The sequence below is a fragment of the Gastrolobium bilobum genome, unplaced genomic scaffold (assembly GCF_033153095.1).
Source record: "Gastrolobium bilobum isolate Gb01-03AN ecotype WA unplaced genomic scaffold, APGP_CSIRO_Gbil_v1 utg4785, whole genome shotgun sequence".
NCBI lineage: Eukaryota > Viridiplantae > Streptophyta > Magnoliopsida > Fabales > Fabaceae > Gastrolobium > Gastrolobium bilobum.
The window spans coordinates 25,683-37,992 of record NW_026899441.1 but is presented as its reverse complement, the minus strand read 5'-3'; the positions used below and the strand labels follow the sequence as shown (position 1 = coordinate 37,992).

At 32.9% G+C, this 12,310-nt stretch overlaps 1 protein-coding gene across 2 annotated transcripts; it reads right to left on the bottom strand.

The window, feature by feature from the left end:
• Positions 1 to 3,662: 3,662 nt before the first annotated feature.
• Positions 3,663 to 6,758, bottom strand: LOC133290473 (EIN3-binding F-box protein 1-like). 2 transcript variants are annotated; one of them, XM_061488553.1, is made up of 3 exons: positions 6,704 to 6,758; positions 4,320 to 6,216; positions 3,663 to 3,987 (listed from the first exon to the last, which is right to left on the bottom strand). In XM_061488553.1, exons 1-3 carry the CDS (start codon positions 6,726 to 6,728, stop codon positions 3,933 to 3,935), a joined length of 1,977 nt encoding a protein of 658 aa, XP_061344537.1. In that variant the 5' UTR covers positions 6,729 to 6,758; the 3' UTR covers positions 3,663 to 3,932. The 2 variants fall into 2 exon arrangements, with proteins under 2 accessions (XP_061344537.1, XP_061344539.1); XM_061488555.1 differs by having other exon boundaries at positions 3,663 to 6,216.
• Positions 6,759 to 12,310: the final 5,552 nt, after the last annotated feature.

Sequence of the window (12,310 nt, the reverse complement as noted above, 5' to 3'; positions counted from 1 at the left end):
CTCTTATGTTACGAGTGATAAATTTCTCTCCTACACACCCTTCGATAACTGTGCTACTTTTTTATTTTATTTTTTTATTTTTTTCAAGTGGTGGAGCCCACAAATTTATCTATATGACATAAAATAACTTATCTCCTTTAACATTATATTAATAAAACCCATATATATATATGGTTCATTTTTTCTTAAGTCAATGTAGATAACTTATCTACATTGAGCCCAAAACAACATCGTTTAGAGACAGAAATCAAGGTATTTTTGTAATTATAATTTATTTCAGGGTTATATTAGTATTTTTATTATAATTTTTTTTTTTTGATAACATTTTATTATAATTTTTTAATCCAAAACAATGTCGTTTTAGAAGTGAATGTAGATAACTTATCTATATTCATCATAGAAACATTAAAGTCATATATATATATATATATATATATATATATGGTTATGTTCATCTCATTTTACATGAGATAAACAACTCTTCTACACACACAAAAAGGGGTTGGGTCCCACTAGAGGTGGCAAAGCGGGCTGCCCGCCCCGCCCCTGCCCGCCAAAAAGCGGGCTGGCCCGCCCATTGAAGGTGGGCTAGATATCTCTGCCCACCCCGCCCCGTTTGGGCGGGCGGGGCGGGCTGCCCGCCAAGCCCGTCACATTTTACACTAAAATTTTTTTTAAAAAAAAAAAATCAGCCCGGGCGGGCTGGCGGGCAGCGGGTTTAGAAAACTCAGCCCGCCCCGCCCCGTTTGGCGGGCGGGGCGGGCCGGCCAGGCGGGCTCGGCCCATTTTGCCAGCTCTAGGTCCCACCATTCTTTTTTCTCTCTCCTCTTACCTGTGAGTCTCGCTTATACTTTTATTTCTATAACATGAGGTAGTTTTTTTCCTACAACATAAGAAAAATATATCTCATATATATATGGGATTTGCATTTATCATTTAACATGACACAACAAACTTTCCTACATACACAACATTTTGTGGGGCCCACACTTTTTGAAGAAAAAAGAAAAAAAAGAAATTATGGCACGCAAAACGAATCTCTATAATATTACACAATCACTTTTCCTACAACATAACTCTTATAAAATCCTATATATATATATATATATATATATATAGGGTAATTGTAGTCTCATGTCACATAAAAATTTTGTTATCTCCTACACACTCAATTTAAAGTGGGGCCCAATAGAAAAAAAATAAAATAATAATTGGCACAAGTATCGATGTATGGACATAAGATAAAAAAAAATTCCTATTACATAAGAGTAATATTGCCCATATATATGTGTGTGTGTGAAGATACCCTTCTCTTTTCTTTTCTTTTTCTTTTTCTTAACTTATTTGAAAGGAGTGTATTCCTTAAATATATCCTTACAAAGAATTAACATCAATTTCTTAGATACTGTTCTAATTGATTATTAACCAAGAGATTTCTAAATAGGGTGACAATTTGCATCGATACGACATAAATTTAACACGAACACAAATATATTCAATATGAACACAATACAAATTTGAAATTGGATTAAAACTTTCGATACGAACACAATCCGTTTATTTTGTGGGTTAACACGATACAACATATGAATTACCTGCAAACTCATAATGTGTCGCTTATTATGTGAATTGACACGACTCGACTTGACACGAATAATCTGTCAATCTCAAATTATGTTATTTATTATGCTGGTCGGCACGACACGATTAAACACACAAATAATCCATATAGAACATCACACGACACGTTCAAGTCAGTTGATATCAACACAAAGATAACAAGAATTTAAAAATGGGTTGATCCAAAGATGAAATTTTTGTATCGTATTATCTTATCGAGTTCAAAATTATCACCCCTAACTCTAATCTTGGTTCTTCTCTTGTGAGGAAAACTTGGTCATGACCGTACTCAACTTTTAATGACTAAAAAAAAGTACAATATTATAAAAATATAAATCTTTCTATGGTATAATTAATGAATTGCATATAAATATGTTTTAATGATTTATACATATTTAAAAACAAAGGTGATGTTGATGTTTGTATCCATTTAAAAATAAATTGAATAGTAATATAAGATAAGAAAAATTATATATAGAATAACTGAAAGTATTTTTACTCGTACACTCTGTCAGTGAAAAAAATATATATACACCTTTATACAAGTAACAGCTTACAGCAGAGATGTGTACTTCTATTATAGTCCAGAATACTCTTCTTGATTGGCGATTATGTACATAAAGTCAAAAAAGTATGTGAAATCTTACTAATGAAATTTTTTCCTAATTATAACACAACATAACAACAACTCTCTTTTATTATTATTTCTATTAATTTGTACAGAACTGATCAGATGTCAGTGTTGAGCCACATGGCAAAAGGAAAACTTATTCAAAAGGTTACCCTCCCTGGTAGTGGTAACTGGTAAGACTGCAGTAGTTGAACTTGAATGCACAGAGAGTCATGGTTGTGAATTGTGATCTGAAAGGTCCATTGTGGGTGCAACAGGGTCCCGCGTTTTGCATGCTGTTGCCTTTTTTGAGTAGGACAAAGTGGTCACTCAAGGAAAAGACTATGAGCAGTAATAGGCAGATAACAACTCCCATACAAAATATCCTTTTCTCAAACAGACAGATTTTCCCACACAAGAATCACTTGCATATATCTTCCCATTATAGATCTTACAGGAGAGATTGTACAATGATTTTTCTCTCTACTTGCAGAAGCATCCTTTACCTATGTGATTTGTGCACCTTTTTCTAAAGTTTGAAGCAATTAACATCATTTTTAACTTGCATTGATTTAACATATGTGAGTGTATGGGCAGCCATTATAACTCTTTTAGAACAAAAGAATACTTCCACTGCTGCCCATACTCTCAAGTCCCAACACCTGAACATTCAAGGCACCATGAACATAGGGCAGTTATGCTTTTTCTCATCATAGAAAAAGTAGTTGTGAGGTGGGGTAGGTGGCTAATGGTCATGTTGTCATGCTAATTCATGAAGACGAGATCACCTTACTTCAATTGATCAATTCCTAATTGTAAAGGATTAATTAGCCTTTGAAGAAGAAAACAGACATGACAAATTATTTCCTTATGCTCTCGTATTATATAGTTTTAGAAAACGAGTTTTCTATTTTCAATCCTGAAATAAATATAAATTTTCTTGGAACTAACATGGAAATATGCCAAGTGACAACCACAAAAGGCCCATCCATAGTATACCAGACAAATATCTTTCAGAGCAGTACAGCAGACTCACAAAAGCCTAGTAATTTTGCAATGTTTAATCTAAAACGAGTTTTTCCTCACCTCTTTATCTTATTTCCTAGATGGTTCCCCTATTCTTAATAAAAAAAAAAAACACTCGCTAACAAGATAGCAATACCACCTACTTTCATTTCCATCCAAATCCACTTCGGGTGTGCACATCATTCCATTATTAATAATAATAAAAATAATAACAAGAGGTGCAAGTGGAAATTGCATTATTATTATAGAATAACCAAAGTGGTCTGCTGAGTACAATTCATAAGCAAGAGAAGCCTACAAAAACAAGGACTTGATTTAAAAGGAAAATAAAAAAAAAAAAAAAAAAAAAAAAAAAAAGCAACCCAAAACTTAGGTTGTTGTGGCAGGTCAATTGAATGCCCTGCAACGACCAAAGCCCTTGAATATGAGACCCCTAGCCTTAAAATTGAACTACATAGCCACACTGACAAGACATAAGGAAAACAAGATAGACCCTCATCCAGACTTCAAGCGTGGTAAGACGCTTGATTGGTAAAAACTAAAGTGACAAAAAACTTAAAAAAGAAATGAACTAAAGCTTAAGTCTGTACAACATCATAGCAATGTGCGACAGAAGCTAAAACACTCAGTGTAGAACATCCAGCGGTACAAAATATGGCCTAACATAAGCAATGCACTATCTAGCAGTGGAAACCAACAACCAAGACTCAGTAACTGTATTCTCAGGGAACCTTAGCCATAAAAGATGTGGCCTCCAGTTAGGCAAGGCCAAAAGGGTTGTAACAAGCATTCCTTTGTGAAGAATGCTTGCAAAAAAGGGGGTTATGAAGGAACATGCCAAAGTTCCCTGGAAAACAACCAAGTCAACAAACTTCCACCAATCCACCTTTGATAGGGCATATCAGCCCAAAAAGTACGCTGAAGATCTCACCACCTATTGAGTTCATTATTATAGCTCGATACATGTACTGTATATCCTGAATTCCCAGATCCAGTTCCATATGTTCAATTTTACCTCCTTCCCTGATTTATCAGTTTTATCTGCTTCTATCATAATTAAGCTAGAATATCACATCTCCACAAGTTCTCCAATAGCAACTCAATTGTGCTGCTGCCAATTGAATTGCAGTTTTGAAGATTCAATCCCAACAAGGTCTGGCCTAATTTTTTCAGGAAAGGCACACTCTTGTTTGATACATCAGAACAGCCAGACAAGGAAAGAACTTGCAAACTAAGCTGAGTAGCACCAGAGAGAACAGCTACACCGGCATCAGTGATTGCACACTTTGACACATCTAGATCATTCAGCAGTAGGCAGTTGTCTGCAATTGCAACCAAGCTTGCATCTGTAATTTTCCAGCATCCATCAAGATTTAGTAATTCAAGGGTTCCACCATGTAGCCTGGCCAAGGATGAAACTGCATTATCTGTAAGGTTCCAGCAACCAGTAAGGTTCACCTTAACAAGTCCAGCCTCACAATTCTCCAAAAGTGGGAGAAGACCAGCATCTGTTATGCCATAAAGTCCAGTCAGATCAACATGCTGAAGTTGGGGACACAATTTCCCAATCATAGCCAGGCTAGCACTACCAAAACCAGGGCAGTTTTGAATGGCTAAAGATCGAAGAGACTCGCAAGGAGAAAGCATAGATACTTCCACATCAATATCTTTAACTCCCATGCACTTCACAAGGGTAAGAGATTTCAACTTTGTTTTGATGTTTGAAAGGGCACCAATAATCCCAGACTGGGTGACCCTGTTACACTCCTCCAAATGCAAGCTCTCAAGAGACACTGCAGCTTTGGCAAATGCTACCAATCCACTGTCAGATACAAAGCAACACTTGCGAAGGCACATCTGCTTCAGGTTGTTGCAACCTTTACCCATGGCTTCGATGCTTGCATCAGTTACCCCTCGGCAGGAAGTAATAGTAAATGACACTATTTTCTGCAGACCTTGAGCAACACCCATGACCCAAAACCCCCTTTCACTGACATTTTGGAGACCACAGAGGACCAGATTTGTTATTGCCTTTCCATAATGACCAATAACAGCCAAAGAGAAATCTGTAATGTTTAAGGCCTGAAGCTTTACCCTTGACAAGTTGGAAGCTGATGATAACAGACTAGATACTCCATGATCCCCAACAAGAGGGCAATCCTTGATAGAGATTGACTGTAACTTGGGGCAAGATCTTGCAATAGCTTGCAAGCCCTCGTTTCCAATCTTTGAGCATGATTCAATATTTAAGGTGGTCAAGCTGGGGCATCCTTCAGCTATTGCAATCAAACCCTTGTTGCTGATAGAGGAAGACAGACATAGATCAAGCTTCTCCAACATATGACATCCTTTTGCTATCTCAGACAGACCCTCGTCTCCAATGGACGATACGTTCCACAAAGAAAGTGACCTGAGAGAAGGGCAACCATGAGATACTGCAGAGAGGCCAAGGTTTGTGACACCACGTACAGAATTGCTTCCTCTGATAGACAGCTTCCCCAGTCCCCCACGGCCACTAGTCCCAACTGCAATTGCAGCAAGCCTTACATCAGTGGCTTTCTTCCCTTCCAAACACCTAGTAAGGTAGCCATCACCTTCAATATCTTGATTCTCATCTGAAGAGACCATTTCAACATCAGAGGAAGTAGTCCTCTCAATTTCAGCTCTGCAGATACTGCTCATAAGCATAAGCCACCGTTTAGATACACAGGCACATGAGCTTCTCTCTTTGCCACTAGGGAGCCGCCTGAATATCTCAAAGAGGCATTCATCCGGAAGGACCTCGATACCAGGCTTTTGATATTGCTCTCTCTCAAGAGCTTCAAAGATAAATGGGACACTGATGCGAGCTCGCTTGGTAGGAGGGTAGTACACATCCACATTGGAACCAATAGTGTACAAGCGACCCAAATCCATGGGATTTGGACAAAAAGAACCCCCAGGATACAGTTCATCATCGCCTGAAAATTCCATTCACAAAATCTAAAATCAGACACATAAAATTGTTCCAAATTAACATGATAGGGTATCCCAGAACCAAAACTCAATACTTATATCATATCACAACATACAAGATTTAAGCTTTCAGCAGAATATGACTTGCTCATGTATGTATCTTCATTTCACCACAGAAAATAAATTATTAAAAAAAAAAAATCTGTTATAGGCAATAAACACATTACTATTAGTAATAGATCCAAAATGTGTCATTAAGGATTCTGATTGCAAGAAGCAGCTCAAAGAAAGCGGTTTCTAAGCATACCACACAACAATATCAATAAAAAAGCTCTGTTTTTTTTTTTTTTTTTTTTTTTATCAAATCACAAACTTCAAAACCTATAAATTCAATCAGTACAATCACACCAAGAGAGCAATGAAGAATGCATCACAAACCAAGAGTAAAGCATTGAAGCCATATAAAATTGAAGTCAAACCCAGGAAGCATACCACTGTAATTGACAAGGGTAGGCATGAGCACAGCAAGTTAGTCCACAACCAAGAGAATCCGAGTAGCAGCAGCAGCAGAAACCCCTTCTTAGGATCACAAAGGGAAAACAGAAGCGCAACAAGAAGAAGAATAAAAAGAGTCAGAAGGTTCAAGCGCATTTGAGAAGTGAAACCCCACAGAGCAGGGCAAAAAAAAAGAAAGAAAGGAAGAAGCTTTGGAAAGGATGAAAGGTGGGTAAAGGGTTGGGGGGAATGTATGTTTATATGTGTCGTGAAGAAAGTGTTATATTGGAAAAGGGAAGAAATATAGGTGTCGTCCGCAGACAAAACCACACTACAGATGCATTGTTACTGCACATTTCTGAATGCATTGAATCCTTCCTCAAAACCGGGTTTTCCCAATACAATACAACACAACACAACACAACACAACACAACTCTCTCTCTCTCTCTCTTAGACCAACCAAAACCAAAACCAAAACCAAAAACCAAACCAACCACCTCAGCATCTGTCATACCATTTCCCACGAAACCAATACCAGGAACCATTTCTCATTCTCTCTCTTCTTTTTTCTATTTTTATTTTTTTCATTAAATTAAATTGTTATCTATCCTTTTTAACATTTTTGTTAGGTACCTGAAACCAACCGATACATCAATATTGAACAAAGATACCACGGACAGTACATTACTACGGTTATGTGGAAAAAGTATAAAGTGATCCAGAACCAAGTAGCACCCAAATTCCTTTCGGTTATTAGTCATGTTCTAAGCAGTAAAAATAATTTGCACAATATTATAAAAATTATTATAAAATTTAGAATAAATATCCTTTTTGGTCCTCAGCAAATTTTACGATGTCCGTTTTAGTCCCTAACAAATAAAAAGACATATCGTGGTCTTTAAAAAATTTAAAATGGACTCATTTAGTTGAAATTGTGGTCACTTACAAATTTAAAAAAGACTCATATTAGTTCCTAAAGTGTACATCGTAAAATTTACTGAGGACCAACAGTATATTTACTCTAAAATTTATTATATTTATCTCTTTCAATAAATATTAAATAGGTGAGACTATATAGAGAGAGAAATTTCATATATATGATAACATAATATGAAATTTTAACAAGATATATACATATTCCGTTTAATAAATATTTAGTATTTACTGGCCGCAGCTGTCATCTTGGTTTATTTTCCATGCTTCCTTTAGGTGAAAGCTAAGCATCTACAATATGGTATTCCAACACCATTACAGACACTTGTTTTGTTTAAGGGCAATGTTTTTCTCCTTCCATAAGAGACAAAAATTACTTCCTGTAGACACTTCGATAGCAGTGTTAATTTTTCTTTTCTTTTTTCCAATAAATTGTCTCTAATAAAATTATTATCTTACGTAACATAAAATTATTATTTCCCTTTGTTTAATGTAAATATACGTCAATGCAGTGGATTCAACTTTTCACTGAAAATGTCAAGGTAAAATGGAAAAAAATGTAAGTATTATTTTTATTAGGTAAATTTATAATCTCTTATAATTATTTTTATTATTGTTGAAATAAAATTAAATCAACCGATATAAAATAATTTAGTAAGAATTAATTACGAAATGCTTACCTCAATTTAAATGACAACATTATGTATGCTTTATAAAATTGCCAATGATTTTATATATTTAAAAATTGGAGTGCAGGGCTTCAGGTTTAAATTTTGTAACCGAGTTTTTTCTTCTTCTTTTTTATATTGCAATAAGCGGGAAATTTATAAATAGTTTGACATTTTTCGTTATGTAAATACTGTCTACTAATGAAAAAAGAAATAAATGTTTTCGATGAACAATGTATTTTCGAAATAGTATTGGCATTTCAATCTTCTTAGACGAAAATCTATTCACAATCTCTTTGATTAGTTAAGAAAAAATCAATAATTCTATAAAGTTTTTCTAGTAATAAAAGTATATGTATCATTATGATGTGTGACTTTGTCATTTTTTATAATATTACATTTCTATATTACTGCACTTATTTATCGACATGTGAAAATATAAAAAAATTCAAACAATTATAATAATATTTTAATTATGTTAAATGAGGCAATTATGTTGATTACGTTCAATGAGTTAACTACACTAACATTAGCCAATGCTTCATATTTAAATTCGGATATTTTGGTTAACTTACCATTGAATATATAAAGAAAATATTAAATTTTGAGTTTTGTTTCAATGTAATATTAAAAAAAACCTTTTACACCTAATTATGTGTCCACGTCCCATTTAAAAATTTTAATTAAATAAAAATATACATAAGCTGTTAATCTTATTAAATAATTTGGTAATACATCATTGATGAAAATATAAAACATTTTTTTTATATAGTGGATCAAAATTAAATTCTTAAAATTTGTTATGATAAAACTTCTTCTATATAGATACAATAATAAGGATTCGCAAAAAAAAAAAAAAAAAAAAATGGGGATAAAAAAAAGAAAAGAAAAACGCGCTGTATGATTGTAAATGGTAGCTAGAAACTTCAAAGAAAACCGTACAAAACGACATGCGCAAGTGCAAGTGCAAGTGCATCAATTTGAGTTGGATTAAATGTATATAGCCGTGTAACCAAAAAAGTGAATGGAAACGTTGCGCTGATGCCTCGTGTTTTTTGACTAGATATTTTTTGACTAATATTTTGGTATTTAACCGTTTGTCTCCGTCAATGTTGTATTGACATTTAAAAAAAATTAAAATATCATATTTGATATTTTTTGATATTCTGATTATCTGACACACTCCAATATTTATAATATTTAAAATTTTATTAATATTATGAATATGAAAAATTAATCAATATTTTATCAAACTAATATAATAAAAAAAAACCCGAATAAATTTCAGTGTATAAGAAAATTTTAATTTGAAAATATAATAGTAAATATTTATTTTATTTTATTTTGCTAAATTGATGAGTATTATAAGTTTAGTTTCATTTATTTTGTTAAAGTATTGAATACTAAATATATTATACACTACATAAATTTAAATATTATTTAATATCAAAACGTCGAAATCTAACATTTTTTAGAATTAACATATCAGAGTATTGTGTCGTATTGGTATCGGTGTAACATAAGTTTCCATTAATTAAACTTGTGTTAAACAAGGATTAAAAAAAAGTGTTATTATGTTTTTCTAGACAATTTAATTATTTTTTGGTGTTTTTTATTTTTAAATTAATTTCACTTGTAATTAAATGATTGTACATTTTTGGTAAATTTCTCTGTCTTTTGTTCAGATAACCTTTTCTTATTAAAATAAAAAAATAAAAATAATGTAAAGCTAATCGTTGTGTTTGGGTTTGCTCATCGATCGTAGTTTAGTAAGTGAGCTGGGAACATTTTATAAACAAGGTTAATGAATCTTCTTGGGGGAGGCCCTTTTCTTTTCAATTAAAAAAAAGGTCCAAGGTATTTGATATTAGTTGTGCATGTCTTATCTGAAATAACTGGTGAAATTTCGGGCACATAACATAAGTATTATATGTCTCTCTTGATAGTTTTCAGATGCTAACCTTCGAATTAATGCTTCATCTTAAGTTAATATCTTAGTAATTTTCAGGTTAGATGGGAAACACATACTTCACTATTGATATGAACATTTTACTGTTGTACTCGCGTATAGTTGAAAATGTACAATTTTTGGGTCTCTCTCTCTCTCTATTTTTTTAGTGTATATGTTAAGGGCGTCGTTGCAGTGGCTTTGTATCAATTCAGGCTAAGTTATTATTCGGGCAATTTTAAAGGTATCTATCAGTGTTATGTATTTAAAAAATTTAATTTAATTAGATATTCTAAGATTTGAACCTGTGTAGTTAAAATAAAACGAGCAGATTCTACCAACAAAACCTGACACAATTGTTAAATAGTTGGGTCCTTAAAGCATGCTGACAAAGATTTGATTCTTGACCGTGTGTATATAAAAAGTTTTATTGATAGATATTATACCCACAATTACATGATTTCTCCGTCTCAAAAAAATTAATCTTCGATTTTTGATTGGAGGATACCTTGAAACAATTTCTAAAAAGAAAAAGAAAGAGCATGGTATTCGTCCCCATGCCAAGTTATAATCATTTGTCAAGCAAAATTAGTTTAATTGATGATCTGTGTAAATGGACTCTTTAATCCTAAAACATTAGTTAATAATTAACTCGGAAAACACGTGGCTTCAGCAAAACCATAATCCTTCGTTCCCATCTATCTTTTAAATAAACGACTACATACATTTTTTTTTGGTAAACAACGACTATATACATTTAATCAAACTTAGAGCATGTTTAACACAGTTTTTTAGCTAAAGCTAAAAATGAAAGTAAAAATTATTTGTGAATATATAAAAAAGTTACTTTAAAGATCAAACTAAATATAAATTGTTTGATAAAATAATTTTTATGTTTTATTTCTAATTAAAATTATCATAAAAGTATTAAAAATCTCTATTATTTAGATAAACATAAATAAAAAAATAAAAGATAAAGATTTTAAAGAAAAAAAAATATCCATAATTTATTCAATTTTCCTGATGACGTTCCGAGGAGAAGAATATGGAATCATTTGTCGTTAGGAATAGGCAATTCTTGTAGGGTTTTTTTTTTTTTTTTTTTTTACCAAGTGGGTTGAGGTAATCAACCATGTCTTCATTTAAAATTAGCCCTTGATCATCCACCCAAAAAAGAAAGAAAAAAAAGCTCACTAGGGTAAAGTATATGTAAACAAATTATTTCTTGTAGTTATTTGAAAGGGGTTAATTTTTCTGTAATTGAGGCAGAGAAAATTCTCTCCGTCACTTTCACTAAAAAACAGTGGATTCATAAAAAAAAAAGAATAGATTCCCCTGCAACAGAGTTTGTTTCATAAACTATATTATATATTACCGGTAGTACATAGTATATGACAGACAAAAAATTCTGTATTTTTTGAAATTATTTGTATGCAATAAAGTCAGCCATTTAGACTTTTTTTTTTCTCTTTTTGAACAAAGCCAGCAATTTAGACTTAGAAGTAGAAAGGGTGAGACAATTTGTTTGAGGTGTGGGTTGACTTCGAATATATATCTATATATAAATGTATAGGTTTAAAATTGATCAATGTATGTACAAATTGAACTTTTATGATACTCAGTACTCAGCTCTTGGACGAGTTTGTTTGGATGTACAATGAATTTGATTCTCAGGCGTTACATGCAAATTGTGTAGGGTCCGTTGCACGGCCTAAAGTGAAAGGGACCAATAGAGACGGCTTTAAAAGGGTTCAAATTAAGAATCAAACAGTGTACGTTCCAAAACGAAAAGAACACCAAACAGTGGGTTAAAATCAATGGATCTCATATGTTTAAAGCCTTTTAGCTTGTCCTCTATGATTAATTTGATAATAGTTCGACTTTGGCTTTTGTTTTATGATGATTAAATTAGTTAATTGTTGCTTTTAGTTAAAATTGGTTGTACTTGGCGTTGCCGACTCGGAAATTAATATCCAAGAAAAGTTGTTTTTCCCTTTTATGTGTAATCAAGTTAATTGGTTGAGTCTGCAGAAGTTATTAATTAATGTTCGATT

What these genes read in the sequence shown, in the direction of transcription:
- LOC133290473 (XM_061488553.1), bottom strand. Translation starts at nt 6,728, where the DNA reads ATGCCTACCCTTGTCAATTACAGTG. An exon ending in TACCCTTGTCAATTACAGTG is followed by an intron (nt 6,217 to 6,703) that starts GTATGCTTCCTG and finishes TGGAATTTTCAG; the next exon opens with GCGATGATGAACTGTATCCT. An exon ending in TTGTGGAGATGTGATATTCT is followed by an intron (nt 3,988 to 4,319) that starts AGCTTAATTATG and finishes TTTATGGCTAAG; the next exon opens with GTTCCCTGAGAATACAGTTA.